This window comes from Phaenicophaeus curvirostris, chromosome 2 (genome assembly GCF_032191515.1).
Source record: "Phaenicophaeus curvirostris isolate KB17595 chromosome 2, BPBGC_Pcur_1.0, whole genome shotgun sequence".
Lineage (NCBI taxonomy): Eukaryota > Metazoa > Chordata > Aves > Cuculiformes > Cuculidae > Phaenicophaeus > Phaenicophaeus curvirostris.
The window spans coordinates 69,635,285-69,652,729 of record NC_091393.1 but is presented as its reverse complement, the minus strand read 5'-3'; the positions used below and the strand labels follow the sequence as shown (position 1 = coordinate 69,652,729).

The window sequence follows — 17,445 nt, the reverse complement described above, 5'->3', positions numbered from 1 at the left end:
TCTGGTTTCGGATCTGCATCTATCTCTTAGTTTCCTTGATGAAACAAACAATACTTAATATTTGGTTTGGAAATCTCATTTTTGTCTGGTGCTGATGCCAACAAGGAGTGCATGTAGGTCCAAAATTTAACAAAAAAAAATCAATCAAAATATATAACTCATACTTTATCCTGTATGTTAAAAGAGATGCATTTTCCTCTTTTCTAGTAAATTTGATCTCTCCATATCAGATGTAATCCTGAGTAGTTTTTAAGTTTCTGAAAACAGCAAGTTTCCTGTTGGAAACTATGTGATTTGTAATGTAAAGGGTTTAATAGAGATGTTGATGTGCCTGCCAATCCAGGTCCTGAAGCAAACTTCAAACGCCAGTGTTCATTGGTGAATGAGAAAAACAGCTAAAAAAAAGTCCCCAGCTCTTAACATTCAGAACACAAATTTGGGAGGTTTTTTGTTCATTTCATTCCATTACCTTTACTACTTGACACTGTATTGCTTTTAATATGTGGTAGCCATATACTTTGTGTAGTTCAGAATGACAAGGCACATTAAGAATCGCAAACTGTGAGAATTCAGTAAGAAATACAGTGTGCAGTGTTTTATTAGAACTAATGCTTGGCTATAAAAACTCAAGCTGTTTTGTAGCACTAACTCATTTTCAATAAAGAGTAGAGAACAGAACATATTCTTTATGTCCATTATAGAACTGTTCTTATTAACCTGCACTCTGCTCTGTTTTATGGCAGAAATTCTTTGACCTTGAGGAAGAGAGTGCATGCTTTCTTAAAGAACAGAAGAACACTTCCCTTCCCAAACTGAATCGTAACAAATACATGGTGACTGATGGAGCTGCATACATTGGTAAGTAACCATTTCTCAATAAATTCTAGTTTGTGGCCACCTGAATCCTATCATCCATTTGTAAATGAGAAATATACACCTGATGTGTTTGTTAAGTTAAAATAATAGTTCATTTGTTTGGAAATCTGGATGAAGACTGAGCTTTGAGACTCTTCGCATTTAAAATGTCTTTTTATTCCCCCCTCTATGAATCAGTCTCCCAAAAGCAACATTCTACACTGACTATTTAAAAACAGACTGAAAACACAAATACAACACACTTTACAAAGTAGGAATAAATTGGGTTGTTAATATATTATCATTTCTATATTGCAATGAAGATGGACCATTCTTCCGTTCTCATGTTATTACTAAAGCTACAGTCAATCCTGGTGAATACTGTACAAATGCCTTTCAATCTCATGTTCTGAAGTCTTATTCCATTTACTGTAATGACATTTCAGACACCCACCCAACATTAAGTACGTTAACTAATTGGTATTTGTGGTTAAAGGTGTATTTGACTAAAGTTGCTGTATGGCACCTAGCCAAAGTTCATTATCATTCAAGTGCTCACTGAATGCAGGCTAAAAACTACCTCTAAAAAAAAATTTGACTGCTAGAGCTGTGCGTGAGCGACAGGATCAGAAAACTACTGCTTGAACTAAAAAGTAACTCATTAGATTGTATAAAGTCAAGAGAAAACATGCATTCTAATATGCTGCAGGGTGATGCTTTAGTTGCTTACTTTCTCACCTTGACTTACTGCAAAGGGCTTAAAGCCAGAGGTCCCAGAAGCAGTGAGGGAGGGCAAAGGCTGCAATCCAGAAGCATGCCCATGCACACATGAAGAATGGAGAATCCTAAGTAGTGTAGAGATTGAACCAAGAGCTGCTGTGTAAAGCTCACCTTGATAGGCTTTAAATTCACGCTCCACTCAACCCATCCCAACCTTATTTTTTAACTCCAAGTAGTGCTGCTTATTCCTCTTTCATCCCCCAAATGTTTTATTTTAAATTCCTTCCAATAGGTCGAACTTCAGTAACTTACAACTAGCTACACAGCATGGGTTCTTAGTAGAGTTGTTTTTTTCTTTCCTATTGTCCTTGCATCCTTAGATATATATAGAAATACTCAAAGCTGTGTGAATGTAATACAAATGCATGTTAAGGACCTGGTACATCTTTTACTTGAAAGCATACCACTCCAGAATTCTTAACATTTTCTGCTGAAGTAGCTGAAATTACGCTGAAAGAAAGGGTATAAATTTCTCTGATACCTTCATGTTTTATGTATGTTTGGATCTTGTTTTAAAAGGTGACTTCTAGTAACAGTGTGTTTTTTTCTCCAGAATACTGCATATGTTATAAATGGACAACTTAAATAGTTATAGTTCTAGTGAAATAAAAAGAAGTAACTGAAAGACTTGGTTTATCTGTTTTCTATTAATCAATTATCCTCTTTGCCTTGTGATCACCAGGATTTGAAATGCTTTTTCATTACCTTAGATTTCAACAAAGGTGGTAATAACTGGAAATAAACAATAAACTGTGTTTTTCTTTCCTGGAATAGTATCTATCAGTGGGGAAACCTGTCAAAGATCTATTGGTTTGGCTCAGTATTATGGAGCAATCACTCTCCGTTTCATCTGTGTAAAGTTTTCTATACTGCAAAAAAAATTTTCATTCTTGGCACTGAAAAGTCCAATCAGGAAAGTAAATGGACTAATATTACAATATATGCAAAAGAAAGAGAAAGTTAGTTTTTAATAAATAAAGGACCTGTTTTCAATTATGAAGGATTAGAGCTGTGAAACTTCCAGAAACAATCTGCACTACACACTGGTACATAATGGAGTTTTTTCTTTCCCACTAGTACAGAAAAAGTATTTCTGTCTCTGCCCAGGTAGGCACTGGGGGAAATGGTACTTTGTCACACTGGCTTGCCTTTAGAGAGATTGTACTTTTTTTTCCTTATGTTAGAAACTGATATATATTCCTGCCTTTACTTGTAGGTAATTTTGATTGGGTAGGAAATGCTTTTACGCAGAATGCTGGAGCTGGCCTTGTTATCAACCAAGCAGACGCGGGGAACAGCACAAGCATCATTAAGCAACTCAAGGCTGTCTTTGAAAGGGACTGGTATTCACATTATGCCAAAAGTTTACAACCAACAAAAATCCCAAACTGCTTTAATCACAAACTCAATAAAGCAACGTCAAATAAGACTGCCATGAGCAATGTGAATTAGAAAGACTATTTTATCGTTTAGTATGACAATGAAGAATTATGTTGGGGTGTAGACCTCTTTCATATTTACAGACAAAAGACTTAAAGAAAAAGCAAAAAAATAGTTTGGTTTGGGGGGGTTGTTTTTAGGAAAAAGCACACTTATATAAGAACTGTCTAAACTATATTCTCTATATTGAATTATTTAAGACTTTCAAATTTGTTACTTCTGACACTGAATGTCATTTTTGCTTCCATGTTTATTTTCATGTTCCACATCTGACTTTAACATCATGTATCAATTTTTCTGTTTCAGTTGTAGGACTTTCCCTAATTGCCATCCTGGCTAGAATGAACCTTGGGGCAAAACCAAGATTCAGGCTATGAAATGGCATTCTAAGATCAATTATTGACATACAAATAGATGATAGGTTTACTCTGTTAGAAAACATAAAGGGATAAACAAACTTTAACCCATAAATAATTTCCTTTAAATAAATCCTTAGTCATGCAAATACTTCCTAGTTTTGAACATTTGATTATCACTCCTCCATGTCTTCTAACTAGCCTTAAAATACATTAGAGTTACATGACTGGCAATTCACTTATCTCCTAAAAGTATGAGAAGGTTTTGAGGGATTTGGGTTGGCCTCATCAAATTCATCATAATCCCTAAAGCCTTTCAGATAAATAGATTTGTAATCAAAGTAATATGAATTCCTTTCAACATGGTAGTTAATTCCAATTATATGTGTTTCATCTAACAATTAAAATCTCTGGATTAATAGTAAAGACCTAGGACTGAGGTTTTTTGTAGTCTCAAAAATATTTCTTCCCCAAGTTAAATATTTATCAAATGTGGGTCGGCAGTTGCATGATGACTTATTATAAAACCAAGGCATATATAAAAATAAAATATTGCTTTTTGGAAAGGTAAAGGGTTATGCAAAATCATGCAATAATTGTTGGGGTTTTACACCTGAAAGTGTTTTCTTTCCTAACTTTTAATTTAAAAAAAAAAAGTGTGAAATGGCTTTTTATGTTAAAAAGTTATCCACGTAGGTGAATAAATCAGCACAAACAGAAAAGGGATGCCTTCCTTTAGACCATCGTTTCAGTTGATTTTAATAGTGTGCCTCTACAAATACAAGTTAGTTGCACCAATAAGCAAATGTTCAGTAAAAGTATAAATTTGCTTTTTATAAAAACTCAAACATATAAATATTTGACAACAGATTTTTCTCCAGTCAGAGCTATAATGGCTTAGTTTTGTAGTAAAAATGTTTTCTTACTCTCACTTTCTTTGTTTCTGTTGAAGAAATACAGCCATGAATGCAAACTCTATTCTGCTTTTTGTTAAAAATTCACAGAACATTTTCCAAAATGCAGATTTCTCTCACCTGTTATTTTGTTACTGAAAGCATATTTCAAAAGCAGTGGGCAAAAAGAGAAGGAAAACCATCCATGTCCCAGTGTACTATTGTAATCTTAAGAACAAGTTAAAAACCCACCTTGACTTTTGAAAGACAAGTTTCATTTCCAAGACTAAAGAAAAGTTGCAATTTATTTTCGAGTAAGCACAGCTTTGGAAATTCTGATAAGGTAGCATATGCACAACTTCAAATTGCCAGCTAGTGACACACCAAAAACTAGTTACGACTGTAAAAGGCACACCTTCTACAAAGAATGTTGGTTTCTTTTGCAATTGCCAAGACTTACATCATCTTTCTGAAAATAATGACATAAGAAAAAAATTTTTAAGATGAGAACTTTTACAGATAAGATTCTGCATAGGTCTAATGCTCAATAACAATTCCTAATGTTCAGGTGAACACACGACATTTATTAGCCTCCATCCTGCCCTTCTCCCCCAGAAAAGCATGTGTTCTAACATTAGAAACAAATATATAAAAAAAGAAATCTTTGTGAAGATTCTTTGTGAAGGATCTTTGTGAAGAGAAATGTCTGTATTTTCTTCCTTCTGTATGTAATTTGGAATACGTATAGCAAGCATGGGAGAGAGATTCCCAGTGATAAATTTCTTGTTGGGGTTTTTTTGTTTGGTTTAAGAAATAAATATTAGTCTAGATTAATTTCTGGTGAAAATTTCAGCTGAGTTATACCACCAATGAATTTAGTCTCGTGAGTCTCAGCGAAAAAACAGCCAAACCAAACAAGCAAAAAACCCATCACATTCTTAAAAGCTGACTGAGATATTTGTAAAGCTTGTGAGGTCCTCATGGATGGGTGATCTTAAAGCTTAAGATAAACTTAATACCAAGTCCTTACATAATATACAAAAAATCCCAAGCAAACAAAAAAACCCCACTGTCCAGAGTTGTTAATTGTAGCACCTGATGGCAATAATATACAAAAATGAATCAATGTAATATCAATGTAATTATTTTCTCTCTTGCATTATGGACACTAGAAATGTGTTAAGTGTTCTAAATGGCATCTTGTACAATAATGGAGGATATGAGTGGACAGAAATTTCTCAGATGAAAAAGCTAAGCTGTCTGATTACAAAGCAGAATTTGGTTATGAAATCAGACTGTGGAGTTACGACTGACCTTCTATGTAGTATACCAAGTAAACGATTCAGATACAGTAGTTTTACTGGACAGATCCTAGGGAAATATAGTCATGAATAACCAGATCTATTAGTTTATAAATGCATTCTTATTGGCTTGATAAATAAATTCTGAAGCTTCAATGCTCCCCCCCGCCAAAGAGCTGATACGTTAAAGTACATATCAAAAGTGCCACTGTGTTCTGTTTTTATTAAGAGTTTGGGGTGTTTTGAACAACTTTTAATGCAAAATAGCAGTCAGTCTTCCTGCAAATGGACTGGCAGATTCCAGTTTCACTTAGTATAAAATATGGATTAATACTTTAATAAATATTTAGAATGACAGCAGCTCCAAAGTAGTACAGAAGGCTTTGGTCTGTTACTTTACGCAAAAGACAAAGGGTCTTGGACTTCAGCAAGTAGAAAATAAAAGAAAACAGATACTTTTGAAGTTGTTTAAGGGGATTATAGCCAATTACTTGTTTTGGGTTAACACTGTTACTGATAGCCTTGATTTTTGGCTTCAGATCCTGCTACCAATGTATAGAAATCTGGAGCAAATCCATTACAGTGATTCACATTGGTTTAGCAGGGACCAGAATCTAGACCAGTTTCCTCTTTAGCTGTCCCGAGTATCACCATTGCACAGGCTATTTCCAGACTTAACAGGGATTTGCATTCAGTGGTTTCTCACAGACCTCACAGGTGTAATCCAAAAGATGCACTTTCTCTAACCCTCTTCTAACTGATATTGGTAACTCTGTCATATGAAAGACAATTTCCTAAACAGAATGGCTTTATTCTTAAAGAATATAGACTGTAATTGTTGTTTGCTGCAAACATTTACTAGTGCCTTATTCATACAAGGTTTTGTTGTTCCTCATGTGAAGTCCTGCTAAAGATCTTCTACCTAGTACTGAGGCATAGAGCAAACTTCTTAAGTAAGACTACATATTGTGCACAGATTTTTTTCTCCTCATCTTTTTCTAAAAAAAAAAATGCATCTTTGAACTGAATTTGAGGCTGTGCTGTACAAAGTTTTACACAATGCAAGGCCAAGTGTTCATTCCAGTAAATCCAGGCACTGTGGGTAGTCCAGAGGAGACTTTGAGAAACAAGTAAAAAAGCCTCAGAATGCAACTCCTAGGACCTATCCATTATTTGCTATACTACTAGCTACCTAAATTTTATTAGTTTGTTAAGTTTTGCATACATAAAAACTGAACAACTAAGCTCTGTGCAAATGCTACCTGCCATTTAACCATAATCTAAGGAGAAATCTAGGCAAAGAATTCGTAGGTTTTTTTATTACTTAAGTGTGTACTTACTGAAAATAGTGCAGACTTGCTCATGAAGATAGTAAACACATCAACTGTCTATTCCAGCTCATCAAACTGAAGTCCTTTATAAATATCCCCATCTTGAATATTATGCACTTGACTCCCGAGAATGGCCTTACAGAGAATGCTAAGTTATCTCAAAAGCATTTTGGACCTCAAAGTTAACTTTAACTTTGTTTTAATACAAAAATACTGACTGCACATATAGAACGTTTCTAATGGTAGTTTCTGACACTGTGTTTTTCTTCCACTCTTATCCTTTCTCTCTACATATATAATCATTTTTAATTATTTTTTAATCACCGTTAATCAATCTATGTAAAAAAAAGGACGAATCATTGGTATATTTAAAATTCACAACGATGCCTCCTGAATTGAAGGCACCAGAAACCATATTCCACTTTTAACACTGCAGAGTATAGTAACTCAACTGTTCAGCTGATACTGTAGAGTGGTTGCTTTTCTTAGCTGTAGTTTTTCACTTTAATTACTGCTGGATGTTATTTATGAATTTCTCAGTGTTGAATCAGGTTGCTCTTGCATCATCACTTTGCACAAATGCCTTAGAAGCTTGCCAAACTAGCATGTAAAAGAGACCTCATTCAAAATAGTTTAGACAAGAAAAGAACTCACATGCTTTACATTCTGTGGATGATGAAGTCAATAGATTAACTCCAGTTTATAAAACAGTGGAGCTTTCTATTGCACCTGCTATTTAGATTAGATCAGCATGGGCTTTAAAGAAAAAGTCTGTGAGAATTGTGTGTTTGAGTTATCTTGAAATCAGGAATTTGTAGAGAATCTGAATGAAGAATCCCACTATACTGAGTGGTTCAACACAGTAACTTACATTGAGTTTCCATGAAATCACATTTCTAATCCATATCCATATGCTACAACTGCATTAACATATTTAGGTTTGATTTTACCTAAAATTCAAAATATTCATAGGACAAAAATCAAACTCCTGCAGCCTATTTATGAAAAGTTTGTAAAAACTGGATTTTAAGAGTGCAGTTCAATTCTAGCTGCAAATTATTCTGCTGTAGTCAATAGTGTCAGCTCTATTTTGTTCATAACAAATTACATGCTGCAGTTTTACAGGAAGATAAATCTCAATACATCTTTTTAACCACGTAAAATGAACATGATAATTTTCCCTTTAAGAACAGAAATAAGGTTGATGGCTGATTCAGGCTACAGAATGGAATAAAACTGAAAAAATCATCTACAACTGTAGCTTTCCAAAGGATTATTTTGTTCTCCTTTATGTTGCATGGTCACAAATATTAATAATACAAATTATATGTATCACAGTCGTGTTGCATGAACACATAGTGGGCATTGCATCTCACATAGTAATGTCTGGCCCTCTTGCAACTGTATAAAATGTAATAAGGGTAGAGTAGAAGGAGCAAAAATAGCTACAGAGGTTAAACCAACTTGAATCAGACTTCGGTTAACAGACTGGGTACTGGCCTAAAGCTCTGAGCTACATTCTCATTTTATTCCTTTCCCTGCAAAATCCTGTATTCTTATGCATCCAGCTTGCTCTTCTTTATATGACTGAATTCCTATGATTTTTTTCAGAATGAGGAATGAACCTTTAAAAATTACCAACTCATGCTTAATAGAAATAAACAAGCATGAGAAAAAGTCCATCAATTTCTATGTAGTAGCTACTGAGAAGTAAAGCAGTATTTGAAATGTGGCTCTTCCTTGTGCATTACAAGTTTCTGGTGCTATAGAAGCAAAGATTTACAACATAGCACACGCCAGCAAATTTCACATTATAAGCAGCATGTGCATATGTTCTCTCAGTATACAAATATAGTCAAGTCAGACAGTTACCATTCTAAACCCCTAATAAACTGGTGAAAACTAAGCCCAAGTATGAGGCAATCAAATTTGACAAACCAAGCACACTCCAGAAAAAAAAATCCACCAAAACTGCTAATTATATAAAGTTCATAAATGACTTAGAAGCTGGAATTATTTTCAAACATAACTTTGAGTTACTTAATGGGAATTTTAATGGGGAAGGAAGGAATTTTTATGTTAAAGATTGAAGGCATGCACCATTGTCTAAGCAAGACAGTGTATAATACAGAAAATGAGAAGCTCTTCAAATGGAAGTATATGGATGAACACTGTATTTGACTGACTTGCTAACAAATGCTTTCAAGTGGATTTGCTCAGTATTCACTTACTCTGCGTTGTCCCTTATTTGTATTTCTTCAAATGGCACTGTACCTGTATTCGATGTTTTCCTTGAAGCTTGACAGAAAAGCAGGGTGCTTCTGGAAGTGACAGCTATTTCTTCCTAAAGGTCAGAGGACTGTTCTAATCTCACTTGTCCTCACACTGTCTCTTGCTTCTTCATCAATGCGGTCCATGTTTTCACTTATCATTGCCTGAGCAGCAAAGAAAACAAAATATTTTTATTTATCTCCTGCTTCTGAAAACTACTGGCTGCTCAACATGCTTTTGCCCTTTGAAAGATCTCTCATCTAATGTAATACTAGGAGAAGCATAATAAAGGAGGTCAAACACATAATTCTATACCTGGAGAGACACGTATGCAAAATCTTGAAGAAGAAGAGTTTGAGGGGGAAGAATGTTTGGCAAACTTTAAATGAGGTTCTTCCAGTGATATAAATGCCTCTTCTGGTGGCCTCGTTTTATTCTACTCTAAACCATTCTTTACCATACAACCAGGTTGCTAACTTTAGCATGAAAAGGTGAAAAGGGGTGATACCCCTTGTCTTTAGGAACTTAAATAATGACTTCACTTTGTAAGTGGATGCAGCAGATAAAAAAGGAAAATGCACTGTCTCCTCGTTTCAAGAAAAAGCCCAGGATGCTACTAGAAACAGAGTTGATAAAGTTTCTTAAAAAAATAAAGATTTTATGCATCCAACCTCTATTAATTCTCAAAAAGTGGTGCATACCTGTAGGAACCTGAGGCTGACAGCTTTCATGGAACAGAATCATAGAATCACTAGGTTGGAAAAGACTTTTTGGATCATCGAGTCCAACCATTCCTATCAATCACTAAACCATGCCCCTTAGCACCTCATCTACCCATCTTTTAGATACCTCCAGGGATGGTGACTCAACCACCTCCCTGGGCAAAATGTTCCAATGCCCCTTTCTGTGAAAGTTTTTTTCCTGATATCCAGTCTGAACCTCCCCTGGCAGAGCTTGAGGTTGTTCCCCCTTGTCCTATCACCTGTCACTTGGGAGAAGAGGCCAGCACCCTCCTCTCCACAACTTCCTTTCAGGTAGTTGTAGAGGGCAATAAGTTCTCCCCTCAGCCTCCTCTTCTCCAGGCTAAACAACCCCAGCTCTCTCAGCAGCTCCTCGTAAGACTTGGTCTCCAGCCCCTTCACCAGCTTCGTCGCTCTTCTCTGGACTTGCTCTAGAGCCTCAACATCCTTCTTGTGGTGAGGGGCCCAGAACTGAACACAGGATTAGAGGAGCGGTCTCACCAGTGCCGAGTACAGAGGGAGGATAACCTCCCTGGACCTGCTGGTCACGCCGTTTCTGATACAAGCCAAGATGCCATTGGCCTTCTTGGCCACCTGGGCACACTGCTGGCTCATGTTCAGTCGGCTGTCAACCAACACCCCCAGGTCTTTCTCCTCCAGGCAGCTTTCTAGACAGACTTCTCCTAGTCTGTAGCACTGCACAGGGTTGTTGTGCCCCAAGTGCAGGACCCGGCATTTGGCCTTGTTAAACCTCATGCCATTGGACTCTACCCAGCGGTCCAGCCTGTTCAGATCCCTTTGCAGAGCCTCCCTACCCTCCAGCAGATCGACACTTCCACCCAGCTTAGAGTCATCCGCAAACTTGCTAAGGGTGCACTCGATGCCTTCATCCAGGTCATTGATAAAGACATTGAACAGGGCTGGACCCAGCACTGAGCCCTGGGGAACCCCACTTGTCACTGGCCTCCAGCTGGATTTCACACCATTTCCCACCACTCTCTGGGCCCGGCCATCCAACCAGTTTTCCACCCAGGAGAGTGTGCGCCTGTCCAGGCCAGAGGCTGACAGTTTCCGAAGCAGAATGCTGTGAGAAACTGTGTCAAAGGCTTTACTGATGTCCAAGAAGACCACATCCACAGCCTTTCCCTCACCCAGTAAGCGGGTCACCTTGTCATAGAAGGCGATGAGGTTAGTTTGGCAGGACCTGCCTTTCGTGAGCCCGCGTTGACTGGGCCTGATCACCTAGTTATCTTGCATGTGCTGTATTATAGTACTCAAGATCACCTGTTCCATGACTTTCTCCAGTACTGAAGTCAGAGTGACTGGCCTGTAGTTTCCTGGGTCCTACCTCTGACCCTTCTTGTAAATGGGTATGGTATCAGCCAGCCTCCAGTCCAGTGGAACTTCCTCAGTCAGCCAGGACTGCTGGAAGATGATAGAAAGGGGTTTGGCAAGCACATCCGCCTGCTCTCTCAATACTCTCGGGTGGATCCCATCCAGCCCCATAGACCTGTGGGTGTCTAGCTGGGCAAGCAAGTCTCTAACCACCTCCTTTTGGATCATGGGGGCTTTGTTCTGCTTCTCTAAGTCCTGTGGATGTACTATTAAAGACTGAGGCAAAGAAGGCATTAAAGTACCTCAGCCTTGTTCTCATCCTTTGTCACAGTTGTTCCCTTTGCATCCAATAGAGACTGAATATTGTCCCTGGCCCTCCTTTTACTACTGATGTATTTGTAGAAAGATTTTTTTATTATCTTTCACAGAATTGGCCAGTCTGAGCTCTAGTTGGGCTTTAGCCCTCCTGATTTTTCCTATGCATGGTCTCATTTCATCCCTGTAGTCCTCCCAAGATGCCTGCCCCTTCTTCCAAAGCTAATAGACATTCCTCTTCATTTTGATGTCCACCCAGATCCCTCTGCTCAACCAAGCTGGTTTTTTTTCCCTGCCGGCTCATTTTCTGACACATGGGGACAGCTTGCTACTGTGCTGCCAGGATTTCCTTTTTGAGGAGCTCCCAGCCCTCATGGGCTCCCATGCCCTTAAGGACTGTCTCCTGTGGGACTTTATCAACCAGGTTTCTGAATGGTCCAAAGTCTGCCCTCTGGAAGTTTAAGGTGGCTGTTCTGCTAACCCACTCTTCACCTCACCTAGAACTGAGAATTCTCATGATCGCTTTGCACCAGGCATCCTCCATCCATCACATCTCCCACAAGGCCTTCTCAGCTCACAAACATCAGGTCCATCAGGGCACCTTTCCTTGTCAGCTCACTCACCAGTTGTGTAAGGAAATTGTCTTCCACACACTCCAGGAACCTCCTAGACTGCTTCCTCTCTACTGTATTGTACTTCCAGCAGACATCTGGTAGGTTAAAGTCTCCCACGAGGACAAGAGCTAGCAATCTTGAGAGTTCTCCCAGATGTTTGTAAAAGAGCTCGTCAGCCTCCTCTTCCTGGCCAGGAGACTCCCATCACAAAATCTTCCTTCTTGTGGGCTCTTCTGATTTTACCCACAGAAAGTGGGTAAAAAACTTCATTGTGGCAAAGCCTTTGTTCAGCTTCTCAGGAGAGCGCCTTTTGGTCCTTCTCACTATTACTCAAGGCAGATTTGACATCTGCTTTTAACAATATCCAGATTGTTCAAAGATATTTCCAGTAGAGATTATAAGAATTTTCCATGTGGAAGGATAAATCAATGATAGATTCATTGAGTAACCCAAAGATATTAGTACAAATATTAAAATGCATAAGAAATCAGAATCAAAACCAGAACACGTTCTCATTTTTTGCCAATATTCAAAAAAAAAAAAAAGGAGAATTGGAAAAAGAATGAGAAGCTAGTGCAGTATCTCAGATTAATGAAGCTGAAATTTACAAGCTAAATAGCTTTGATGTTTGTGGACAGTTCCCACATCTAAACTGCTGCTCTTAACATCACAGAGATGCAATGAAGAACCTGTGAACCACTGGCTTTGAAATCTTGTACAAAGGTTTCAGCATTCAAAGTCTTATATCCATCTATGGATTTATGCAGCTTAAAAGGTAGGCAAAAAAAAAAAAAAAAGAGAGTCTGTGTATATTTATAAAGACCCTACTGCCAAATAACCATTTAAAATACAGCATTTGTGTCTTCAGATGTCACCGCAGAGATCTTGGAGAACAAATCTGGATAAAGGCAGAAAAGTAACATCTGTGGCAACAGGCAAGCCAAATCAACTGTAAGGCCGTTTTCCAAGTGCCAGTTGACACAATAAAACCACTTGGATGCCTCCATTTCCATCTCAGATTCCAAATGCAGAGCTGAGGCTCCCCACAGACATATGCACAGAGACACATCCTCAAAGGAAAAATGAGTATCTGTGCCAGACTAGCTTGTAACACCTCTAGTACAATGATTTGTTCCACTGCTGTCCTACTCTTTTATAACACTGACAGGAAATAGTACAGCCCTTTCGGGAAAGGGCCATGTATGCTTTGCTTAAAAAATAGGAATGTGGACACATAAAGAGACTCAGAATAATGAATTATAAAAGTAAACTGGCCACAGGACAGAAGTATATTAATGTACCAATTTCTGATAGCACATACCAAAGCCATCTACTCGCCTTTTCATTCCCACGTTATTTGGGTGCCAAAGTTCACTTTTTTTAAAAAACAAAGGGCAATGCTTCTCTCTGAAGTAAACATTCCAGAGAGGATTATACTTTTTTTATTTAAACAGAGAGAACAGCGAACACTGCCCAAATTCTCTCTTTCTTTTCCTTACTTCCCTTTTTCATTGGCAAATGTTTCTGTTATCTCCCCCTCTGCCTCTTGTCTGTTTTTTTCCTTTTCAAGCTATTTCCTACGTGCTGTTTCTGAATCTTGCTGCTTTGTACATGGGGATGAATCCCTGCAACTTACGTCGTTGGTGCTGTAACATCCTACAAGGTTACTTCCACTAGCTTTACCTGAAGTGCTCAGAAAAAGGAAGTGTGTGCACATGTTGTTTAAAGACACACAAATTACTGCGTATGAAGACAAGGGAGTCAGGGCAAAAGCAGAATGCAGGCACTACTGGAAAAAGATGTGGACAGGGAAAGGGTTTTAAATCATGCTCCTCAATGCAGTTTCACCTTGGCACATACAAAATCTGTATCAGAATCTAGAGCTCAATTTTGTGAACCGTGCACAACTAACACTACTAGCCTTGCCTCCAGGTATTTTGTTCGCTGTTGTCCTGGATTCGCACACCCGGTTAACCTGCTGAGCTAGGCAATAACAAGCAAGTCAAAACCACAGACAACTTTCAGGCCACATGACCTCAACTTTACCCTCCAAGTGGCATTTGGCCACAGAGGGGTTCTAATCCGGGTACTGTCATCCTGTGGCAGTTAAGATGGTCCAGTATATAACATCACCACCTTCAAAAGAGTAAATGAAGAAAGAAAACCTTTCTGCAAATATGATTTAAATCTCTGCTAGTGTGACTTTGGTAATGCATTGTATTTCCCTACTCAATCTAAAAGTAGCAGGAGTCCTTTGTAAGTTTGCAGAGCAAAAGGGATATGTACTATATAAGTTTATTACTATACCTCTTATGATGGATTAAAATATCGAATAGAAAAAATCTGTCTAAACTTATTTTGAAAACTGCATGGCCAGCTTATGCAGTAGCTAGATATGTGGCAAGGTTGCAGTGTTACTCTCTAGGGAGAATACAATAAATATGCTTATATATTTTGTTCTGTTCAAGCACTGAGTAGTCTCCAAGTTCTACAATGAGAAGTATGGGTAACTTCTCATTATCCTTCCTATTTCAAAACACAGTATTTATCACAGATGTGTACAATAGCTTAGGCCTGTTATATAGGTCAGTATCTGCAATGCACACAAGGACATAGTTTGCCACTGCAAAGGAGAGTGGCTGCAGAATCTATTTTGGATAATCCAATTTATATTTGAGGAAATTGATGTGTGGTCATTTCTAGAACTGTGAATATAAGGCAACTGCTGCATGCTTGTATATTTGATGAGTTTTATTATACTATATCCTTATATGAATGCCTATGCAGTGTAAATGCTTTAATATAAGAAACTGAATGTTTTTTTACACATTATTTTCTAAATGATGTTACATTTTACTGCATGCTTATCCATTTTTTGTGTGGGTACAAAGTGCAAGCAGGAAGACACATAATTTGAATAACTTACATAGCAACTATTCAAATCCATTATAAAAATATGTTCTTAATTAAAGATCTTTTTTTGGCAAGAAATATGTTTCCTTTGGACAATGGGCTTGGTTCACAGCAATACCTGTGTCATTAATGTTTACTGATTAAAAAAAAATAATTACTGAGTCTGTAAATGGGGCCATTGACTCTACTGCAAACCACTATGTCAGTATGTTTTGATACTTTTGAAAATGTAAACCATCTACATTGACTAGGAAAACAGTTGAACTCTCCTGATTCAAGTTGAAAGAGTGCTTTAATTGAAAAAGTCCAAAACTGAGCAGCTATTGTGCTTGGTGCTACAGGATGCCAATGTAGCAATTTTTTTTTTCTTTAAATTATACTTTCATGTTATTTGATTGTGAACTGGGCCCACTGTTTACAGTGTTACTATATGTCACCAAAGTTCAATGTGACTAACAGAATTGAGCAGATTCATTCCTTTGGAAGAAAATAAAGAGGTTGACTTGGGTTGTGCTGAGGTTTTGGAAAGGTGGCTTGGTACACAGTGTCGCTGCTGTACCAGTGCATTTTAAATGTAAGGAAATCACCGGCTGAAAGACTGATGGCTAAGAGTGTTCTCAGTGGTAATATCTTATACTGGTGGAAGTGAAGTTACTAATGATATAACATTAAATCAAGGAAGTAAGGCATTAGTTAAAAGCTATATTAATATTTATTTTAATGCTGCGGCATCATAGCCATCATTTTTCACTGCTTTGATATACAAGAATTCCTACTATTACACGAATGTATTTCATCTGCTTCATTTTTCAGTTTCATCACTCTCATTCTAATCGAAGTAACTCCCATTTCTTTGTACTACACTGAAATAAATGAATCTTGTTTCAGTACATAATGCTTTTCTTATTCTTTCTGGTCTGTGTCCAACAGTGTTTGTTTCTGTGAGAACTGAATCATAGATACCAGACCATAGCTCCCAATTTTCCATAAATAAACATATCTAAGGCATACCCGGCAGGCAACACAGACAGACTACCTGGTTCCTCTAGCTAAGGCTCTGCAAAGTCTGAGCAGCACTGAACTGGCACTGAGAGACTGTGAGCATCTTGTGAACTTCACGGCTGTTGGAACACAGGTCTTCTATATCCCAGTTCTAGGCTTCAGACACATCAAGTTGAAATCCCACTTTTAGGCACATCAGTCTCTACATTCTTCAGGCTGTATGCATCAGGCATGTTCACGTTAAACAGGCTCTCAGGCTATGAAGAAGTCCTGCTGACTGTATTCAGAAATAAAACTGGAGGACCATACAAGCTTGAACATAACCTAGTATCAACTGAATTATTCTCTAGCATAGTCATCCTTCACATCGGCTCGTAACAACTAGACATTGCCCAGGTGCAGCATTATGGGCAAGACATATTATTAACTGTCCACAATACAGTCTGGCCATAGCTACCCTGTGGAAAAAGGGGAAGAGGGCAGGTTAAACACTTAGATGTCAATCACAGTGTGTCACTTAGCTGTACAGCCAAGGAACTGCTCCTGGCTTCTTTTGTTGTGTAGATATAACTATTCACACCCCTAAAATTGTCACACTCCAAATCGGAACATTACCAGCAAGTCATGGTGTCAGACAAAAGCACGGTGTTCTCTATGACACAATTTACCTGCAAACACTCAGTCCTAGCAGGGAACTCCATCCATCTCTTCATTTCCATTTCTTCCCTGACTGAGCAGGACCAATTGCTATTGGGAACGCTGTCCTATTGTTCAAACTAGAAGAAAACCCCAGTATTTTATCAGAGTAGTTCTTGTAATACAAGGAAAAGAAAAGCTAAAAGAAAATATGACAGAGAGTTTAATGGTGTCTGTTAAACTGTAGAGGAAATAAATTAAAACTTTGTAATCTGATCTCTGCTAAAATCAAGGCTATAAGGCCTCATTCTACACTTCGAGCCTCATCTTCTTCTGGGGTTGAAGGCAGGAGGCAAAGTAGGAACATGGAAGAAAAAAAAGTATTTTATTTGTGGTAATAAAATTGAAGCACCTGAAGCCTGACTAATGCAGTGGCCTTCTACAATGAAGTTACTGTATTAGTGGACAGGAGAGGAACTATGGATGTCATCTACCTGGACTAATGTCCTGGCTCTTGATACTGTCCTTAACAACACAGTTGCCACTAAATTAGAGATATGGTTTGATGAATGGCTGTTAGATGGGTGAGGAATCGCTGGTGGTCATGTACCAAGTGTTACGGTCCAAATACATATCCATGTAGAAACCAGCAGTGACTGATGT

General features: G+C 38.0%; 1 protein-coding gene across 3 annotated transcripts in view; it reads left to right on the top strand.

Moving 5' to 3' along the window:
- PLD5 (phospholipase D family member 5) overlaps positions 1-3,853 on the top strand; it is a 170,411-nt gene extending 166,558 nt beyond the window's left edge. For all 3 annotated transcript variants that reach the window (XM_069852416.1, XM_069852418.1, XM_069852419.1), the window contains 2 exons: positions 744-858; positions 2,852-3,853. In XM_069852416.1, the coding sequence (XP_069708517.1) occupies positions 744-858; positions 2,852-3,087 (351 nt within the window). In that variant the 3' untranslated portion in view covers positions 3,088-3,853. The remainder of the gene's footprint in view (positions 1-743; positions 859-2,851) is intronic.
- The last annotated feature ends 13,592 nt before the right edge of the window (positions 3,854-17,445 follow it).